The 23,373-nt window shown below is 34.9% G+C and overlaps 1 protein-coding gene across 2 annotated transcripts in view; it reads right to left on the bottom strand.

The window, feature by feature from the left end:
• Positions 1-23,373, bottom strand: part of PSPC1 (paraspeckle component 1) — a 115,223-nt gene that overhangs the window by 34,573 nt on the left and 57,277 nt on the right. Inside the window, exon 7 of one of the 2 annotated variants that reach the window (XM_053564067.1) lies at positions 2,344-2,401. The exons of the other annotated variant lie outside the window; for it this stretch is intronic. Coding sequence (XP_053420042.1) covers positions 2,344-2,401 — 58 coding nt within the window. The remainder of the gene's footprint in view (positions 1-2,343; positions 2,402-23,373) is intronic. 2 annotated transcript variants of the gene reach the window in all.

The raw sequence follows: 23,373 nt of genomic DNA, 5'->3' as shown, positions 1-23,373 counted from the left end.
TTTCAAACCCATAATTCTACATAATCCCTAATGCAGCTGACTTCTGTATGTATATGGCTCAGTACGAGGAGCAGCTGAGACAAAATCTCTCAGTTTCTACCAGGGGCCAACATACTTCTGTTCTTTGAACAGTAACCTTACAACTTCATAGGAAGGAATTATTTTTTTTAATCTCAAATGTTTTTCCTGATTAATTTACTCTTTTATCCAAGAACATTTCCATTTCCTCAGTATACCTATAAATATCCATTTTTAATAATTCCTACAATCTAGAAATCAAAGAGTGGAGAACAGTAATCTAGGAGGTGTCTTACCCTATTTTCCTCCCAAAGAAACAAATTAAGGATAAATTTCTCTCTCTCACACAACATAACTGCTACACTTGTGAGTTTGGGATGTACTCATACACAATTATGAGTATAAAAAAATAAAAATAGTATTTCCAATTATCAGCAGTTAACAAAGAGTCTTATTTTTAGTCTACATCTTCTACTACACAGCTACAACTAAACTAAATTTAAAGATCTAACAAATGCTAGCATTATCTGGTTACCAAAAGTAGCTTTACTTGCCATATAAACTAATGACACACCAGAAAATCTACTGACACATTCCTTCAATTTAACTTGATGGGATATGACATTTTACCCACTCAAAAGCAACCCAACAGGATGATAATGATTTAATAATTTCAGGAAACCTTTTTATAATGTTTTTTATATATAAAAATTATAATTTTTATAATGTCTCACATTGAATGAAGACGAAAAAAAGAAAATTAAAATGGATGGTTCTCTGGTGAATAATGTCATAAAAATTTTAAATTCTCTTGAATCCCTAACTAAATAAGGAATCTAGAAGTATGGTCTTGTACTTCTGATAGTTGCTAATCAAGGAAACAAGAATGTTTTGGGGATATCTCTGAACCTCAGAAATGATTTTATGTTTTATACCATTTTAAAGCTTAGTTCTGATGTTAATGACAATCTAATAATAATAATGGCCTATCTAATGGCCTATAATCCATAATAACCTCACTGTTCCAGTTCTGAAAACAACATGGATTACCTTATAAAACATCTCAGAATTTACTCTGAAAAAAGAAATAGAGAACCACTAATACATTATTATATACTCAATTTCACTTCATAATTCACAACTTACATACTACTCTTGGTTCACTAATTATTTCATGTATCCATTGTACTAACATCACAATTAAGATCTCTTTGTGACCAGAGATGCTCAATAAACTACTTTGTAGAAAAGTGACCAAGTAAACAGCAATTAATGATTTCAGATCATCTGAAGAACTGGGATCAGGATTTTTTCAAAAACAAGCTGATGATGGAAATTTTAAATTCCACATTACATGTTTCAAGTTTCATTTCACATACTATATATTCTAGAAAGGTACTGGATTTTATTAATGTGTGTTCGCGTTATATATACGAAATGCTATGGTAATATAATCTTTAAAATAATATGTCCATTTGACTCATAAGAGGATTTTTAATTTCATGGCAACTTTAATGGGGCAATTTAATATGAAACGAATATATACATAAAATTTAATTCATTATCCAATTTTTGATTGTATGGTATTACAAATTTCAATTTTAATAAGACCTAAGCTCTCTATACTTATTTTTCCCTCAATTTATTTACTTCCCTAACAATCCTACTATATAAGCTAATCAATTATTAAAGCTGCTAATGTAGATAATCTTAAAACTTTACATGAATTCTAAAAAACATGCATTAGTAACACACATCTTACTTTCTAGACAAGTCACAGAAGTCTCTCAATAGTATATTACTTTGCACCATATTGCAGAAATAAGGGGAAAATGTTAAATATTCAGAAAAGCGATTAACAGCTTCAAAGTTATACAAAAAGCTAGTATAAAATAGCAATTTTATAAAATGCTCTACAAAAGTTTAAAAACAAATCAAAAACTAATAATTCCCAAGGGAAAAAAGCCAATTTGAAGGTATAAAACTTGATTTTAAAAGCATAACAGAGTTGTATTACACCATGCAATGACTATACTAGTTTAAGACTGTAGAAAAACCTGATTTATAAATTTCTTTCATAAAACCTATCCGGGAATAACATTTCTCTAGCTTTCAAAAAAACAAAATAAAACTTTTCTTCCTGCAAATATAAGTTCAATATAATTGTGTCTTATTTCAACACAACAAATGTAAGAGATTTCACCTTTACCAAGTGATTGATTCATACTTTAGTTTCTTACTGATATGTAGATACCACAAACACCATATACAGACCCCCAAAGAATTACAAGGAAGTTACAGAAGCCTTTTGCTTCAAATCCCTACCTCCCATGTTTATTGCTCCACGGGGACCCATATCACCCATTCTCATTTCCTGTTCTCTCTGTAAGTAAACATAGTTGTCACAGTCAACCTATCGATCTTATGATTTTATACTTCCCATCTAAAATCAAAAAGAAAAGAATGAGACTGGGCATCACTGTCCATTTAAATTTTTCAAATTTTCATTATCATTTACTTAACAGAAACACTGAAAAGAAACTTCAGTCTCCCAGGCTATGTATATATAACATATATGTATTACAAATGGTTAAAGAACGCAATATATAGTACAAAATTAGGTTTTCAGTGAATCAGATTATGTGACATTAATTGCAAATTATATTTAATATTTTTATTCCAAAAGATCCAAGACATGTGCCTAGATTTCAAGCATTAACAAAATCTAGTAATAATAACCACTGGGGCCAATTATTTTTTCCTCTCAGGCCACTGAAGTCTTAAAATAGAAATGACTATAACCATACTTACATTGAAACATTCTCAAATATACAATGTATAGAGCTTTAGTGCAGTAAGCTAAAAATAAAGGAATAGATAATTTTTACCGTTTAAAAATTGTAATTTATTCTTGTATTTTTATTCAACTATTCAAGAATGCTTGAATTTCATCCAGGGGCTACAGATACACATTAAGTCTCTCTACCAAACAAGAAATTACTAAAAGCTTGGCATAACACTGACATAACATTCCTGTAACAATGTGACGTAAAAACCTACATGAAAGTATTACACAGCTGGCAAGTTTTGAAGTAATGAACCCTTGAGGTTAACTATAGCATAGGTCATATAAATGTTGAAAATGTTTGAAATTTCATTATCAGAATAGCTTCCTAACAATTCTTCATTTACCAAAGTAGTTACAAAGAATTAACTTCAATGAAATCTCTAGGTGAAATTACTTGAGATAATATATTAAAATTGCAATTTTATCTCAGACAGATGAGTATATGTAGCAATCATGAAAAACATTCTCTGATGAGACAAAAGCAGCTATGTTTAAAGAAAGCATAATTATTATACTTCTGAAAGAAATCTTACTAAAACCTAAATGTTCGTTTAAAATTCCATTTAATACAAAATACCAGTGAAAAACACCTATAATCACTGGAACTAAAGGAATGAAAAGACTGTGCCATCAAGCAGCAAATGGTTCCTTAAAAAAAATAAACAAAACCAAAAATCTACCATCTAACCTAAATGGAGATTCCCAAAGACAATCTTTAATGAAGTTATGGTACAATAAATGAAGCTATGGTACCACAAAAACACAACCATGGGAAAGAAATGCTTTGTCACATTATTTAAAAAATGTAAATGCCAGGGTGGCTCAGTGGGTAGGGCGCTGGCCCCATATATCAAGGGTGGCGAGTTCGAACACGGCCCCAGCCAAACTGCAACAAAAAACAGCCAGGCATTGTGGTGGGGGCCGGTAGTCCCAGCTACTGGGGAGGCTGAGGCAAGAGAACTGCCTAAGCCCATGAGTTGGAGGTTCCTGTGAGCTGTGACGCTACAGCGCTCTACCAAGGGCGAAAAAGTGAGACTCTGTCTCTTTTGAAAAGGGGGGGGGGGAGGGGAAGCAAACCTCCAATAAAACTTTACTTAAAAAAAAAAAAAAAAAAAAGTAAATGCCAAATCTTTCAAAAAACTGGTTTTTAACTTTCCTAAAAATAAAACCTCTTCCCATAAAACTTAACTATTAATGGATACTATCAATGACCAGCAAAAAAGAAAGCTACGCTATGAAATACAACTGGTTACTGGCTATATAAAAAAATTATTTTATTAACACTTATCGCTGCTTTTTAATAAACCAAACTAAGCTGCCAGCTCATCACTACACAGAACCTACTGTTAAAGGCAGAATGCTTTTCAACACACCCCAAATTTTCCAGTTATATATATATGTTATCTATAGTATCTAGGTAGGTATCTATAAATAACAGTAGATATTTTTTACTAAGATCCCCATTACATTCCAGCATCATGGAGTAAAACATGGATTTTATAATCATGACCTTTTTGGGAGGAGGGAGGAGGAATGGTTTTAATTTGTATTTTTACTTTGGGATTTGCTTTCACTAAGAACGATTAGAAATATAATGTCTAACCAGTAATACGGGGTAATTATTATACATTCACTGTTCTCAGACCTCAATTTTCAAATATCCCTATCTACCACCAGCACTGAATAACTAAAGGCCTATAATTCACTGGCAAGGAAAAAGAACATAAGACTACCTTTATATCTTTAGCTCTTTACAATATTTAGCATTATTATTCACAAAATTGAATATGTATTATTAAATTAATTTTCATTATTAAGAGAAATTCACAGAAAACAATAGTTTCAGTATTAACAAAAAAAAAAAAAAAAAAAAGAGTATCAGTAGTATTACCCTTCTGATGCTACAATTTAACAGTCAAGTACCAAAAGGAAGGAGGGGGCCCAGGAACTCACCCCACCCACCGAATGATTATTTTGCATGTTTGGTTGTCTGCCTTAACCTGATGAGCAAAAACCACTTCCATGAGGTCAGTTCCTGACTCCACCCACTTAGGCAGGTGACTACTGCTTCATGAAATATCTTTCTGCAAATGAGATTAATCCCACAAACCCTTAGAATGCCATGCTAATGTAACATGTTACTATATTAAAATACCAATTCATATATGTTGCAGCTTTTCTCACCACATACACAAAAGTACTTAGTAATACTGACAGTTTCTTAAAGATTACTGAATACTATTTTACCCAGCTATACTCTTGAGCTTATGAAATAGAGTATAATTTGATGACAAATCATCTTGTAACTATTTTAGAAGGATCAAAATAAGGTTTCAGCTTCCTATTCATGTCTTCAGGTTGCCATTACCTTCTAGAAATCCACTGCTACATATGTCTACCAAAATGCAAAAGAGGTAGAGATTAAGATATTCTGTAAATTGAAAGACTGTTATTTTTCACTACCACTTGATCTATTAAGTATTAATAGTCACTTTAAGTTCACTATAACTGTGCCCCTACTCAAACAGCAATGCAGAAAGCCCTCACTTCTCTTATAAATTAGTTTCAATGTATTTCAAATTAAAATGTAATTCAAATTAGAACTACACATATTGTGATATTTTTAACAAATTTTAAAGCCTTTTTACCAAAAATTAAGGGTTGTAATTTAAGCTGAAACAACTTATTTCTAATTGATATCTTGAAAGATTGCAGTGCAGCAAAATAAAATTATAACAAAACCTCAGTTTTTAATTATTAATTCAACTTGTTAAGTCTACTGTTATACCATTTTACAGATGATAAAACTGAGGCAAACAGCTATTAACTAACTTAGTCACAGTAATATAATTAGTTGAACCAGCCTATAAAATTCTGCTTAAAATAGAGTTCATAAAATTTTCACCTTTACAAGGTACCTCCATTCTTCAATAAGTCCAATAATTGAAACATATCAAAAGGCAAACTTCTATCTTTATTTTCTTTTCAAGACAGAGTCTTGCTCTATTGCCTAAGGGTATAGTGGCATCATCAAAGCTCACTACAACCTCTAACTCCTGGGCTCAAACAATCCTCCTGTATTAGCCCCCCAAAAGGCAAGATTTATTATAACTTATCCTTATATAATGTTTGTAAGATTGTGTGCCTTTCCATGAAAAGAATTACATATATGTATTCCCAAAAAGTTGTTATTCAAGTGTACTTAAATTAACCGATTACCAAAAAAGGAAGCAAAGTATGGCTGATTCCCAGAACCAAATATCAAAAGACCTCTCCTTTATTACAGCAGGTCTGAAAATACAGGGTGAACATAAGTTCACATGCAATTTAAAGTAGTTTAACTTAGTACAATGCACATAAACTTTATGGACACTATGATACATAATGTAGTGCTAAGAATGTCCCAAGACCCTTTCAGGAAGTGCACAAAGTCAGAACTATTTCATAACTGGGCAACGTGGGTCAAGTATGATAATCTTAGCAATTTGGGAGGACTACCTGGGGCTAGTAGTTCAGCAGCCTGGGCAACAGAGTGAGACAAAGTCTCATTTAAAAAAAAAATTTAGCCAGGGGCTGTGGTCCCAAGCTGAGGCAGGAGTATCACTTGAGCCTAGGAGTTTTTGAAGCTCCAGAGAGCTGTGATCATGTCACTGCACTCCAGCCTGTGCCACAGAGTGAAACCCTGTCTCTTTTTAAAAACAAACAAAAACACCCCATTTCATACTTTTATTAACACTAAAATATAATTATAATACTAGGATCTTAGCTAAAGCAACTGTAGCTCAGCAGCTACAGCACCAGCCACCTACACCAGAGCTGGCAAGTTCGAACACAAACTGGGCCTGGCAAACAACAATGACAACTGCAACAAAAAAATAGCTGGGAGTTGTGGCAGGTGCCTTTAGTCCCAGCTACTTGGGAGACTGAGGAAAGAAAATCACTTACGCCTATGAGTTTGAGGTTGCTGTGAGCTGTGACGCCACCGCACTCTGAGGGTAACCCAGTGAGTCTTTTTGTTTTTGTTTGTTTTTTATAACACAGTGAGTCTTAAAAAGAAAAAAGAAATAAAATACTACGATCTCATGAGGCTTTTTGCTATGTCAACATACACTACATTTGATGGTGCAAAAGCAATAGTCTCAGTGATTCTGCACATATCAAGGTACCTGTACCCAATTTTTCCTAATAACCACTGAATTTGTCACATGCATGAAACTTTAAGTTTAAAAATTTCAATTATAGGTGGTGCCCGTTGCTCAGTGGGTAGGGTGCCAGCCACATACACCAAGACTGGCGGGTTCAAATCCAGCCCAGGCCAGCTAAAACAACAATGACAACTGCAACAACAACAAAAAAAATAGCCAAGTGTTGGGTCCTAGAGTCCCAGCTACTCTGGAGGCTGAGGCAAGAGAATCACCTAAGCCCAGGAGTTGGGAGGTTGCTGTGATGCCATGGCACTCTACTGAGGGCAACACCATGAGACTCTGCCTCAAAAAATGACTTTTTTTTCAATTATAAATAACTGGATGAATTAGCAAAAATTATTTTTAATACATCCTAGATACATGCTTTTTTATGCATAAAGCACTCTGCATTCTGATTATGATTGTATGAAGAAAAAACATTTATGACTGGGTTATATGCTGAATGAGCCACTTTTTCATAAAACAAGATTCTTCCTTTACTACTACCTGACAAACTATGATTACTGACAACTATATATTTGGCAGACATTTTCTAATGAGATCAATATTAAGAATTACGACTTCTTTTTTACTTTCTATAATAAAATACATTAACATTTAGATAATATGATTAGGTTGATGGATTGATGTTTTTCTACTAATTGCTATATGACATTACAAAACCATGCATGAGTAAAAGTTCAAGGTAGAGGAATGAATTGTAATGCAAAAGAGTACTTTTAAGATACTACCACTCATTGACTTTTTTTTAATAAACATTTTTTTTTTAAGTTGGTTTTTTTTTATTCTGAAATCTTTCTGAGGACCACAGCCCAGCAGTGGGGGTTCTATCCCACTACACAACACAGTGTTTTTGTTTGTTTCTTTGTTTTTTGCAGTTTCTGGCCGGGTCAGGGTTTGAAACTGACACCTCCCCTTTGAGCCACAGACGCCACCCCCCACTCGTTAACTTTTACTGTAGTATCAAAAAATATCTATAATTATCTGAAAATGTTAACATATTTCTCCCTTATCACTTATCCACGTAAAGGCAGATTTTCTTAGTGCTTTTACTAAGAGCTTTATTTAAAACATAAAATGCAGAAGCAAATGTGGGAACCAAAGCATTTTCTACAAAGAAAATTTCAAAAATTTACAAAACATAAAACTACCATTTTTCTCCCTACATTGAACATTAAAAACATTTGTAAAAAAAAAAAAAAAGCAAAATAAGGCCACTCTTCTCTCTATAATGAATTAAATTTTGCTTTAATTTCTAATATGGTAAATACTGATATACCCTCAACAAAAGCTCTTTAAAGTCATCAATAAATTTTAAACATGTAAAGCAATCTAGAAGCCAAAAAGTTTGAGAACCAGCCAGGTGCGGTGGCTCATGCCTATAATCCTAGCACTTTGGGAGGCCAAGGCAGGTGGACTGCTTAAGCTCTTGATTTCAAGACCAGCCTAGGGGCAAGAGGATCACCTGGACCCAAGAATTGGAGGCTGATGTGAGCTTTGACGTCACGGCACTCCACCCAGGGCAACAACTTGAGACTCTGTCTCAAAAAAAAAAAAAAAAAAAAAAAAAAAGTTTTGAGACCTAATTTTAAACTTCCAGTTAGTCTTCTTTCATGAAAAAATACAATAGCATAAAACTTGTTCTAATGTAAATCAACCTAACCAGAATTTCCCAAACAGTAGTAATAAACATGCCACTATTGGCAAACAACACTATTCATATCATAGATTTTTTTTTTTCCCTATAAAATCGAATTACAGGCATCCTCAAACTTTTTAAACAGGGGCCAATTCACTGTCCCTGAGACTATTGGAAGGCCGGACTAGTTTAAAAACAAAACTATGGGGCGGCGCCTGTGGCTCAGTCGATAAGGCGCCGGCCCCATGTACCGAGGGTGGCGGGTTCAAACCCAGCCCCAGCTGAACTGCAACCAAAAAATGGCCGGGCGTTGTGGCGGGCGCCTGTCGTCCCAGCTACTCGGGAGGCTGAGGCAAGAGAATCACTTAAGCCCAGGAGTTGGAGGTTGCTGTGAGCTGTGTGATGCCACAGCACTCTACCGAGGGCCATAAAGTGAGACTCTGTCTCTACAAAAAAACACACAAAAAAAAACAAAACAAAACTATGAACAAATTCCTATGCATGCTGCACATATCTTATTTTGAAGTAAAAAAAACAAAACGGGAACAAATACAATCACACTGCCTTGTGTGGCCCACGGGCCGCAGTTTGAGGACCCCTGAAATACTTCTATCAAAGTATAATTTTAAAGATGCAGGTTGGGCATCCCTAAACCAAAATATTCCAACATCTAAAAATTTTGAGTACCAACACGATACTACAAATGGAAATTCATCTGATGAGCGATTCCTGGGGGCACATCAAGACCATGGGATGAAAAGAGCCTGGAGTGTACACAGAGTCAACAGGTGGAATAGGACTGAAGCACAGAGGGAACCTGGCTTACTTCCCCTGCATGGACAGAACTGGTTTTCCCCTCCCCCTTTCTAAATATGCTATCTGCTATTTGTTAACAACCTCCTACCTTTTTACCCAGCCTCTCTTTCTATCCAGTCTTCCTGGGGACTTGGGATTCTTTTAACCCCATCTTTTGGCATTTTTACATTTTACATATGCACTTTTGTTAGAAATCAATAAAAGCTTTGTGAAGAGAAGCCAGACAGCTCCTGCATTCTTCCAGCCTGCCACTTGGCATAAGATAATGTTGGTCATTCTCCAGTCAATCTCGGACTCTACGTCTTAAATGTGTAAAATATCGTCATTTTCCCCAGTGTTGTTTCCCTGTCAACTCTAACTAGGTCCGAGTCTGCCAGCAATGACTGAACGCCCGGCTCTTAAAAAAAAAGAATAAATTTTTTCTTTAGACTTAGGTCTCATCTCTAAGTGATCTCATTACATATATATGCAAATATTCCAAAATCCAAAATATTTGAAATCCAATAAACTTCTGGCCTCAGGCATTTGGGATAAGCAATATCAAACCTGTGCAGTGTGTGGGGTTCCCCCCAATGTTAACCTAAGCTAAAGAAACTCCACAGTAATGAGTAAGACAAAGTCAAGTTTAAGTATTCAGAGAACTAAATAAAAACTGCCTTAACTGTGTCATACCGGAACCTTTTTATGGTCAATGACAAGATGTATTAACACTGTGATCAATCCAAATTCTTGTTATTAGTGCCCACAATCAATATTCTGATTTATTCACACAGATTTCTGACGTTTCTCAGAATTGTTAGTTATCATCATGTTCTATTTAGGTTCCATGTCTGAAAAAAGAAAATGAAAAGAAATGACAGAGAACACTTCAATGCACTAAAAAAATAAAATTCTAGAGAAAAGTATAGTTAAGTTCTGACAAGTAACAAGATACAGCTGCTTCTTTTTTCTGGAGACAGGGTCTTGTTCTGTCATCCAGGCTGAAGTGGAATAGTAGTAATACAATCACAGCTACTCCTGGGCTTCAGTCTCTTGAATAGTTGCGACTATAGAAGTGGACCACTACATCAAGCTTTTTTTTTTCTCTTAATGAAACAGGGTCTTACTATGTTGCCCAGGCTGGTCTAGAACTTGAGGTCTCAAGTGATACTCCTACTTTGGCCTCCCCAAGTGCTGAGATTTTGGTCATAAGCCACCACACATGGCCCAACTTCTTTATCATTACATAAATATTCCTTTCCCCCCAAATCAATTACATTTAGCGCTTGAAAATATTTTAGAGTTGGCAAACTGCATTCTTTTACCTTTTCCTTCACTAGAAGTTCACATAAATAGTAAGATTACTTAATTAGCCAAACTTTTATGAGAAAGATTAAACAAAAGCTGTTAGCATCCAGAAATAATAGCTAATAATCACAACATATTTAGACTACACATAAAGTATTAAGAAAATGTAACATTTTTAGATCAGGCTATTAAAAACAATAATTTCCAAAACACTATATTACTCCTCACTGCTAGATGAGGGAAAAACTTTCAAGAAATATAAAGCAATCTTTTTATATGTATGTATATACACAAACATACATACATATACACAGGACACACACAGGGCTCCCCCCCTCAATTTGAATATATGCACTTTGAAATATTTTCAACAATAAATATTGTAAAAATGTTCCTTGGTTTTAGGATTTTTCTTTTTTTGAGACAGAGTCTCACTATGTTGCCCCCAGTAGAGTGACATGGCATCATAGCTCACAGCAACCTCAAACTCTTGAGCTCAAGTGATCCTCTTGCCTCAGCCTCCCAAGTAGCTGAGACTACAGATGTCCAACACAATGCCTCAGCTGTTTTTTAGAGATGGGGTCTCACTCTTGCTCAGGATGGTCTAGAACTCGTGAGCGCAAGTGATCTAACTCTGCCTCCCAGAGTTCTGGGATTACAAGTGTGAGCCACTGTGCCCGGCAAGGTTTTAAGATTTTTTTCAAATGCAACTTTATAATGTATATCATTAGGGAATTGTAAATTAACATGAGAGCACTATACATCTATGGGAAAGGCCAAAATTGAAAACACTAACAGCTACAAACACTGGCAAGGATTTGGAGCAAAAGGAACTCTCATTCATTCATGAGAATGAAAACTGGCATAAACATTTTGCATCACAGATTGTCATTTTCTTATAAAATGAAACCATCCAATACAGAAATAATGTTCCTTGCTTTTACCCAAAGAAGTCAAAAACTTATATCCACACAAAAACTTATAAAAGGATGTTCATAGCAACCTTATTCATAAATGCTAAAATTTGGAAGCAACCAAGATGTCCTTTAGTACGTTAATAGATGAAGTATGGTACATCCAAACAAAGGAATAATATTCAGCAATAAAAAGAAATGGGCCATCAACCCATGAAAAAGAAAGAGGAAACGTATAAGTAAACAGCCAAGTAAAAGAAGCCAATCTGAAAAGGCTACTTATCATATGATTCCAACTATGTATATAACATTCTGGAAATGGTAAAACTATGGAAACAGTAAAAAGATCAACGGTTGCAAGCGGTGGGAGTAAGGGATGAATAAGCAAAGCACAGAGGATTTTTATGGGAGTGATACTATAAAGTATTTTAAAGTATTATAAAGGATTTTTATGGGAGTATGATACTATAAAGGTAGATGCATGTCATTATACATTTGTCAAACCCAATGAATATACACAAAGAGTGAATCCAAAAGTGCACGTAAACCATGCACTTTGGTTGATGAGGATGTGTCAATGTAAGTTAATCTACTGAAACAAATGTACCACTCAGGGGCAGTATTTTCATAGTGAGGCATAGTAGTATGTAAGTGGGGGTGAGATTATATAAAAAGCTCTGTTCCTTTTGCACTATTTTGCTGTGAACCTAAAACTTCTTCATGTTGATTGAGAGACAGGGTTTTGCTCAGTTGCCCAGGCTGAAATGCAATGGCAGAATCATAGATCATTCAGTGTAGCCTTAAACTCCTGGACTTAAGTGATTCTTCTGTCTTAGCCTCCAAAATAGCTAAGAATACAAGTATTCGCCACTAAGCCCAGATGAATTTTTAATTTTGTATAAAGACAGGGTCTCCGTCTATGTTGTTCAGGCTGGTCTCCAACCCTGGCCTCAAGTGATCATCCTGCCTCACCCTCTCAAAGTGCTAGGATTACAAGTATGAATCACAGCACCCAGCCAATTCTTCTTTAAAAAAAAAAAAACAAAGTATACTTGAAAAAGAGAGATACTTTAAATGTTTCCTTTTAAATTATCAATTACATTCTTTTTTTTTTTTCCTTTCTATTTAAGGGAAAGGTTCTTACTATATTATCCAGGCTATGGGGTCAAAACTTGTAGGCTTAAGCAATCTTCCCACCTCAACTTCCCAAGTAGCTGGGACTACAGGCCTACACAATCACATCTAGCTAATTACAATTTATACTGTAAGGTTTAATCATGAAACAAAAATAGTTATTTCTTGTTAAATATTGAAACATAAATAGAGGCAACAAATGGTACAGGGACTCACTGTGTTCATGAATACTTCTTAAGCCAAATATACATATTCAACAATGTGTTTTTAAGGCCTAGTTCAGGTAACTAAGTAATTGATTATTCTTATGGTACTGTCAAATTCAACAGAATGTACAACAAAATTAATGGCTGTTTCTTAATATTACACAAAGTTTTCTCACTAAAGATAAACATAATCACATGTAGTCTTAGCACACATCCAAGAAACAGATGGAAATTAGTATTTTAGATAAATTAATTTTTAATAAACATATTCAGCTAAGAATTTCATTTTTAATGAATATACCTTAGAATGTGTAAAATTACCATTTTTAATTGTCATGGCAAACTCTCTGAAGAGATGCTTTTAAACACAAAACTGATCAGCAACATTTAATTATTCCTTAAATTTACTTTACGCAAAACTCCTAAAGAAATGAGCAGTGATATCACCTACAGGACAAATATAACACTATTAATAGAATCTTACCAAAGTTCACATAATACTGGTGATTGGTTTGCACTTCTTTATCCACAACTTCTTTTTTACTCAATACATTTCCTTACCTAAGTTAAACAACTATCACAACCACCCGGGTTAAGGTACGAAAGATGAAACAAAAGAACACATATAAAATTGCACAAGAAGCAGCAATTCCAACTGGTCCCTTTAACAGAAGAAAGCAGTGGAAGAAAACAAGGCCTATATTAAAAAGGCCAATGTATGAGGTATGAAGCACATATTTTATAGAAAATCATTTTCTGTTTGTGACACTAAGGCATTACATAAATTATCTCAATAGTTTACCAAAACTTTTGACAAATTAAGATATGTTTTTTCTAAGTAGCTAATACAAAGCAATAGTTTCAATACATAGTAATTTTTTAAATGTTTAAGTGGAGCCAAAATAGAAATTAAGTTGTTTAAAATTTACAATTATAAAACAAACTACTGTAAAAAACATATTAGTTGTTTAAAATCTGGGTTTAGTAAAAGCAATATGCCAAATGAGAAAATTATCTTATGAAAAATATAGTTAAGTTACAAGGGGAAAAACCAGAGCTTGAAATATAGACTACGACATAGTAGAAAATAACATAAGACAAAGACACATATATATTCAGTTATTTGAAAATTTTAAAAGCCTTTAAAATTTGATAATTATCAACAGATTAACTTACATACATGTCATCAGAATGTGCTTTAAAAAATCAAGTTCCTACACCCTAACAGTAATTAATATTAAACATCGATATTGATGTTCTCATCTTTTAGCTTTAGTATAAAATTCTGACATTTCAGATGTTACTACATGGCTTCAAATTCTCGATGTAAGTATAGAAGACATCAGATAATAATAGGCCTAAAAAACATTTTTTACAGAATCATCACGTAGCACAACTTCTATAAGGTAGCTCTGTATACATGAACAAGTCACAGAGCAGAAGTAATAAGCTAAATTGTTATGCCTTCCTACAATCTTTTCATTATTAATTCAAACTATTTAATAATTAAACAAAATTCTTAGTAACTGGATTACACATATGAGGATTATATAAGACATGTTACTTTAATCACTTCCATTCACCAGTCTTGAGTCTCCTCTTCTCTGATGCCTCAAAAAAAAAGTCAACATTAGCTAAAAGTAAAATCTTAAACAATGGTGAACAAAAAATGATTAGAACTTACCATTTCAAATGAAAAATATGAGGTATACCTACAACACAGCAGAATAAACGAATCACAGCAGGTTAAAAAAAAAAACCACGCACACCCAAATTAAGTTCCACAATAGTGCCCAAGCAACTTAATGACACGCTTAATATACCCCATTAGAGAATTTTTCTAACCTCCCAGAACTTTTTAGCTTTATCTCTTCTGATCTAAAATCCTTTGTATCCTCTAAGGTGCCCTGGTAATCTCCAAGTCTTCCTGTAAGCGTAATAATACCCTACAGGGATACTCAAGTGGGTTCCATATACTAAAAAGTTAGGTAGACTGAAAACCAACAACAGAAATGTTAACTATTTGACTGATTTTAAAATTAACTTATGGTGGGATCACGCCTGTAATCCTACCACTCTGGGAGGCAGAACTAGGAGGACTGAGACTAGACTGAGCAAGGAGGAGAACCCCTTCTCTACCAGAAATGGAAAAACTAGGTGGGGGTCATGGTGAGAGCCTGCAGTCCCAGCTACTCCAGAAGCTGAGGCAAGGGAATGTCTTGAGTTCACAAGATTGAGGTTGCTGTGAGTTAGACACCATGGCGCTCTACCCAGAGTGACAGAGCCTCTGTCTCAACTATAAAAATAAAAAATATATTAACTTATGTGATTCCACTATGAAGTCTATAAAAATACAGAGTTGTGCCACAATGCCACCTATGTTTTTTCCAAAGGACTAGATGTTTAACAACTGAGGTATTAATATCCAATATATACCAAGGTGTGATAGCTCATACAAAACACTGAAAACCATGACTGAGCTGTGTGGGCATTTAAAAAACAAAAATATCAAACAACCATTAAATTTTCTCACTGTATATCTAACCAACTATAATATGACAAATATAAAATTCCTGACTCAAAAACTCAGGGCACTGGCCACATACACCATAGCTGGCAGATTCAAGCCCAGCCCAGGCCAGCTAAAACAACAATGACAAATGCAACCAAAAAATAGCCAGATGTTGTGGTGGGTGTCTGAAGACCCAGCTACTTGGGAGGCTGAGGCAAGACAATCACTTAAGTCCAAGAGTTTGTGGTTGCTGTGAGCTGTGATGCCATAGCACTCTGCCCAGGGTGACATAGTGAGACTGTCTCAAAAAAAAAAAAAAAAAAAAAAAGAAAGAAAGAAAAGAAAAGAAAAAAAACCCCACACAACTCAGTGCATAATTAGTGGACAACAAAGTAAGGAAAAACTTAGACTGCAACTTGGCAGGTTCTAAACTTAAAATTGTATTAAAAATGAAAAGGATCACATTGGGGTGAGAAATCAAAGATAATACATGAGCACAGTTTATACAGATGTTCTTCAGGAGAAAAAAGGAAAAAAATTTTCCTAGATTTTGAACCTCTCTGAAACTCTAATGGAAAGACAAAAAAGACCCCTAGAGTCATCTAATATGACATGTAAATAATCGAGTACAATTAAGGATCCAATGAGAGAGGACAGACTACAAGAGTTTCAATAACCATTCCCACCTTGTCATTCAGAAAAGACCTTTAAATGTGAAGGATAAAACAGAACAAAGAAAACCACTACTTGTAATATGATTAGGGTAACCACGCATCCTGGTTTACTTAAGAAAACACCTTTTATAGGCCTGCTATAAAGACTATTTCAAACAATATTAATTTGTCCCAGTTTCAATGAAAAATTTTAAGGTTTCCCACACAGGATTAGATAATTACTAAAACTATAAACTAATTCTTTTGAGAAGTGATTTAAATAACTCAATGCCTGGTTAAAACTGACAGATTTTTTTTTTAAAATCTGCTATTGCAACATAATTCCTTCAACCCAAATATCCAAATTGTCAAAATTATACAGATCATTTTAGATTTATATAAATATTACAAACTTAAAATCTGTTTTCACTTGACAACAAAAGTCTAAGTCACATTCCACATATTCAAAACACCCTTGGCTTCTTGTGATAATCAAATTGTTTTATGAACAAATGAAAACACATTAATAACCCAACTGGTCACAAGTACAACACTGCATGTGAGACCACTGATAATAGTACTGATATTATCCATTTTGATTTTCACCAACATGTCCAAACCACTGGGACTGAGCCACCATTATACCAGCAATAGTTCATACCTAAATCTGACACTAAATCCTATAGCAAATAATTCTGTTATTTTCAGAGGATGATATAGAGGCCATAAAAATTTCGGGAAAAAATAAATCTGCCACTGCAACATGATCAAACTACTTGTTAGAGATTTAAAAAATAGCAGATAAAAATGATGGCCATCTGGAAACCACAAAATTTTAACTTCTCTCAAAATTTCACACATTTCAGAAAATAAATTTGTACCTGCTAGTGAACAACTGAGATGATTTCTCTCTGCCAACACTGATTAATGGAATTTTTCTTATTGGTTGGAATTTCTGGAGTTTTGTGAGTGGAAGGCACATCATGAACAAAAAGGAGAAGTCAGTTTGTAATTAAATCAAGTAATGATTAAGAAAAACCAATGCTCACTCTGGGAGACCACATCAGGCAGATGGCCTGAGCTAGAGCGAGACCCCCGTCTCTAAAAATAGCCGGAGTGGTGGCGGGTGCCTACAGTCCCAGCTACTAGAGAGACTGAGGCAAGAGACTCGCTTGAGCCCAGGAGTCTGAGGTTGCTGTGAGCTATGATGCCAAGGCACTCTACTGAAAAGTTAGCCTCGGTCTCAAAAATAAAGAGAAGAAAACCAATGCTCAGACAGAGACAGAAGAAAAAATTTTGACAAAGTTCTTACCAGTTAAATAACCAGCCAAATTTGGCAATACTGATCGATAGGAGGTAACATTTTAAAGAACAATGTTTTATACTTCTATTGATTAGAACTATAAAAGATATTAAGACTCTAAGGTATCAGCTGTATGTAGGGTAGCGACACGTTACCAGTTCTTCCCATAATCTTTTCTCTTATAACCATGACTACCAATGAACCTTCTGGACACAAATAATTTGGATTCCTCAGGAACCTTGGATCTGGGATATGAGATTCTGTGTTCAAGTAAGCCTTCTAAAAACACTGAAAAAGAATATATAAATTAATAAATTTAGATTATAATTCACAAACTCTGAGTTTGGTTAATATGAGCCACTTTTTATAGATTCCCCCCAGCTCTCAGATTGGCTTTAGATCAGGAGGAGCAAACATTTCTGGTAGAGGACCAAATTTAAGTATTTTAGGCTTTGTAGGGTATGCAGTCTCAATACAGTCTCACACAGTTGTGTCACAACTATTCAAATCAGCCTTTGTAGGACAAAGTAGCCATAAACAAACAGAAAAATGTTCTGTGTTACAATAAAATTTACAAAAACAGGTAGCATGCAGGTCTGGCATACTTCAGTCTCTCAATCACTGATCTGGATGAAGTAATTAAAAGACTAAAAAGTAGGGCGGCGCCTGTGGTTCAAGGAGTAGGGCGCCGGTCCCATATGCCAGAGGTGGCGGGTTCAAACCCAGGCCCCGCCAAAAAAAAAAAAAAAAAAGACTAAAAAGTAAGGCATGGTTTCAAATAGTCAAACAATTCAAGGTTGCTACACCCAAATTGCACAGAACACTATTCAGATAAAATGCTGTGCTATTTCAACTGTGCTCTAAAAACAGGTGCAGTAACATGCACCTGTAGTACTAGCTGCTCAGAAGGCTGAGGTGGGAGGATTGTTGAGCCCAGAAGCTCCAGGCTACAGAACAGTATGATTACATCTGTGAACAGCCACTGCATTCCAACCCAGGCAACATAACAGGATTCTGCCTCAAATAAATAGTCATCTGTATGAATCTCCCCATCCCAATGTTAAAGCACAACATACATGCTCTCCAGTCACACTCCCTGGGATCCATAAAAAAATTCATCTACTACATTTCATTGTATAGCCAGTGGATTTCAACCTTTGCTAAGAAAAAAGACAAGCAAGGTATAGGGTTTTTAAAAATGCTGGTCCCATGGCCCTAATCCAGACCTACTAAATCAAAATACTTGGTAGAGGAGATCTCTAGCATTTTTCTTTTTTAAGTACAAGAGTTGTGTTATAAAGTTCAAAACTAATGGATTTAGCAAAAAAATGCATCACAGTCCACCTAGATCACAAGCTAAACCAATTTCTAAGTATATGACTTAGAATTCACATCTTTAAAATGCTCCCTGAATAGTTATTCTTTGCGTTTGAAAAACACTGTCTTGCCAGGCCCCAGTGGCATATGGCTGTGGAGGCTGAAGCAAGAGACCCCTTAGCCCAAGAGTTCAAGCCCAGCCTTGGGCAAGACAGTTCTCTTAAAAAAACTGTTTTTGAAAAGAAAAGAAAAGGCCAGGCTCACATTTGTAATCTTAGCACTCTGGAAGGCCAAGGCAAGAGGATACCTGAGGATAAAGGATACCTGAGTTTAACAGTTCTAGCCACTGTTTCTACTAAAAACAGAAAAATCAGCCAGCCATTGCAGTGGCTGAGCATCTGTACCCTACGCAGGAGGATCACTTGAACCTGGGAGTTTACTGTGAGCTAGACTGAGGCCACAGCATTCTAGCCTGTGCAACAGAGTAAGATTCTGTCTCAAAAAGAGAGGAGAGAGAAAAAGAAAAATATGGCCATTTGAAAAGGAATTTTATTAGCCTCTCACTCCTTTTCCTTATTATTTCTGGCCTTTTTCCCAATCCAGGAGTGCTACAGTAGAACACTTCTGACAAAGAAAACTGGTTGAAACTGTTGCTTTAAGCATACAATAACAAGTTTATTACATACATACCTTAGACTATTCCCAACTACTAAAATGAGACCAAAAAACTATTTAGTACAAAGTCAGGTATATATTTAGTTTAAAAAAGAGATCTGGAGGGTTACTCTTTCCTTATTGAAAAAGCAAACATTATTTATCATACCAGAAAAATAAACTTCTCAGATTTTAAAATTAAGCAGCACACAATCTAAACTCTGCCTCAATTTTCCTAAAGAAGTATTTCATGACTACAGGATACAATTACTAAAGTTAGAATAAGACTGACATTGTGTATTTTTATGACATTAACATTTACCCAAGGCCTGGCATGGTGGCTCATGCCTGTAATCCAAGCACTTTGAGAAGCCAAGGTGGGTGGATCTCTAGAACTCAAGGCATTTAAGACCAGCCTGAGCAAAAACAAGACCCCATCTATACTAAAAATAGAAAAACTAGCCAGGCGCGGTCACAGGTGCCTGTGGTCCCAGCTACTCAGGAGGCCAAGGTAAGAGGATTGCTCAAGTCCAAGAGTTTGAGGTTGCTGAGAGCTATGACACCATGATACCCTGGGCATTCTACCCAGGGCAACAGAGTCAGACTCTGTCCTTAAAAAAAAAAAAAAACTTACCCAAGAAGTAAAGTTTACTTTAAGAAACTACATCAACAAAACATTGGAATTAGTTCGGCAGCTAGGGCACCGGCCACCTATACTGGAGCTGGCAGGTTCACCCCCAGCCTGGGCCTGCCAAATGACAATGACAACTGCAACAACAACAACAACAACAACAACAACAAATAGCCAGCTGTTGTGGCGGGTGCCTATAGTCCCAGCTATGTGGGAAGAGGAGGCAAGAGAATAGCTTCAGCCCAAGGGTTGAGGTTGTTGTGACCTGTGACAGATACCACAGCGCTCTACAGAGGGAAACATAGTGAGACTCTGCCTCAAAAAATAAAATAAAATAAAAAATAAAAAATACAATCAAAATCTGCAATTTACTCCAACACAAACTATTTCCACAAATAAAGAGTGATACACTATAGTACTTATATGTTTAAACGAGTTAACTGTAGTAAGTGAAACAGCCTATTGTGAGAACAATCACAAGGCAACTATAAACAAATGATGTCATGGGCGGCACTTGTGATTCAGGGAGTAGGGCGCCAGTCCATATACCAAGGGTGGCGGGTTCAAACCAGCCCCAACCAAAACTGCAACAACCACAACAACAAAAAACACAACGATGTCATAAAATTCTCATTATTTCCAGAATAATCACTTCTAAAATGTGACTGTGGTAAGTAGGAAACTTCAACTTAGTAAACACTGCGTAGAAAATGGTCAAATCTGCTTACGGTAAGGATAAACTTGTATGTAATTAAAACACACTATAAAAATGTATTCCTTCTTGAGGCAGTCAAAAGTATGTTATTCTACAATAAAAGTTTCATTTATAATTACGACAGCAATTATTAAAAAAGTTTTACTTTTGAGGAAAAAATATGAAATAAAAACAACTTAGAACTGATGCAGAACTGACTCATATCCTTGAAACTCTTAAAAATGTATAACCATAAAATTATGATTGAGCTGAAGGCTAACAAAAATATGTCCAAACATGGTGAGTGCTTTCCCTCACTATGCCGCCCTTGATAGAATGCTGTGGCATCCCAGCTCACAGCAACCTCAAACTCTGGAGCTTAAGCGATTCTCTTGCCTCAGCCTCCCAAGTGGCTAGGACTACAGGCGCCCACAACACCACCCAGCTATTTTTTTTGTTGCAGTTGTCATTGTTGTTTAGCTGGCCCGGGCTGGGTTCCAACCCACCAGCCTCAGTGTATGTGGCCAACGCCATTACAGTGGGGTCACAGTTTCTAGTATTCTTTTTTATTTTCTACTATAACCCTTGAAAAAGTCAAATGCCATCCTTATCTCTGTGGTGGTGAATTATAAGAACAAGCAGTGATCCCCGGTTACAGTTTGCTGACTTCTATTCTAGCCAAACTTTATTATGATGCTTCAAAAGGTAGCAACACAAACTTTACTTTAAAAAAGGCCTGTTAATATTTAAGTATATTATCACTTATTCTATGACCATTATCTTGTGAAACAATAATCAATCCATTTTTGAAAAGTCAATAAACACAGTATATTTAAATATCTGATTAAACGTCTCAAAGTTAATTACAAAATTAATCTGTAAAATTTTGCCCACATTAAAAAAAATTTCAAACACAAAAATGTGTAAATAAGAATTTGCAATTAATTCTATTTTAAACTGTTGTAAGGTTTTAAATTTTAAGACAGCAAAGTAAAATTAAAATTGTCTTAATTATACAGGTATTAAACTTATACAGGTATTAAAATGCCACTAAACATATAGAAAACCCTGCCATAAACATTTTTGAATAATGAAATTATTTGAAATTATTTCAAGGAAGGAGTCTGCAACTGAATTTATGACATAGGTAACTTAATCAATCTGGTAAAATACATTTTCATTATTTCCTCCTAATCCCCTAAACGATTATTTATGTATAACATTACAAATAGCTACATATTTACTCCAAAAATGTAAAATATGCCAAAAAATATTAAGAAAGGTCATTGTATTGATTTTTACTATATACGCAAGCACGTTAGTAAATATTCAGGTAAACAAAAGGAGTAGGCAGAATTTCCTTAGCTTCTAAAAGAAGTTTCCTTAAAAAAATGTTATCATATATAGCCTATACAGGATTCTATTTGAAGATAAAAACACCAATTACCATTTTTCAAATATAAGTCTAGAAAACTTAAACTTTTTACTTTCTTCTGTAATAAGGTAAAATACCCTCAACATTGATAAACCCAAAAGATTTATGTTCAAATGTAACAAAAAAGCTAAGACGACAGTTTAAAATATGTCACTAAGTGTTGTATGTACTCCATGAGAAAAAAAATAATGCTAGAAATAATTCGACAAAAATTTAGAATGACTAAAAAACAAGTCAGCTAATTGGGAATAGAATATTAAAATCAATTAAATTAGACCTGTAGAATGATTTATAAACAATAAAAAAATCTCCAATTGAATTCAAGTGCTGCATAATTTTCATTCAATGGATATTTGATAATAAGATAAAAATTTCTTCCTGTTATACAAGTTAGGATTTATTTTACTGAGTACATTCTTTATATAAAAGAATTTTTTTTAATTTCCTAGGAACAAAAGACTGGAAAAACAAAGCACCAATGATCTGAATAAATACGCTTAGTCTCAGAAACTAATTTTAAAAGTTTAACTTTAATCACAGAAGGGCTTTTGGACACCAGAGAAAAAATAATTTGAGGTAGTCTTATTTGTCCCACTATCATACCCCGCCAACAAACAAAAACTTGGGTAAGATCAAGTCTCTGAACTAATTGTGCAGGAAATGCAAGTATAAAGGAACATGTTAAATATCACTGCAAGAACATAATCAGCAAAATCTGGAAATGATATACTCCACACAATAATGCTGCTGCTTAAAAAAAAAAAAGGAAAAACAATCTAAAAAGAGGGAAAATCTATAGACTGACATCAGCAAATTCAAAAAAATCAACTACAAAAGAAAAAAATTTATAAGACCTGGGTAAATCTGGGCTTTAACAAGTTAATGATAAAGAATTACCAATGTTTAGGCTCAGCGCCCGTAGCACAGTGGTTATGGCGCCAGCCACATACACTAAGGCTAGCAGGTTCAAACCAGGCCTGGCTGGGACAGCTAAAACAACAATGACAACTGCAACAAAAAATAGCTGGGCGTTTTGGTGGATGCCTGTAGTCCCAGCTACTAGGGAGGCTGAGGCAAGAGAATCGCTTAAGCGCAAGAGTTGGAGGT

Source organism: Nycticebus coucang, chromosome 15 (genome assembly GCF_027406575.1).
Source record: "Nycticebus coucang isolate mNycCou1 chromosome 15, mNycCou1.pri, whole genome shotgun sequence".
Taxonomy (NCBI): Eukaryota; Metazoa; Chordata; class Mammalia; order Primates; family Lorisidae; genus Nycticebus; species Nycticebus coucang.
The sequence above is the reverse complement of the archived record's forward strand: the minus strand, read 5'-3'. Positions and strand labels throughout refer to the sequence as shown.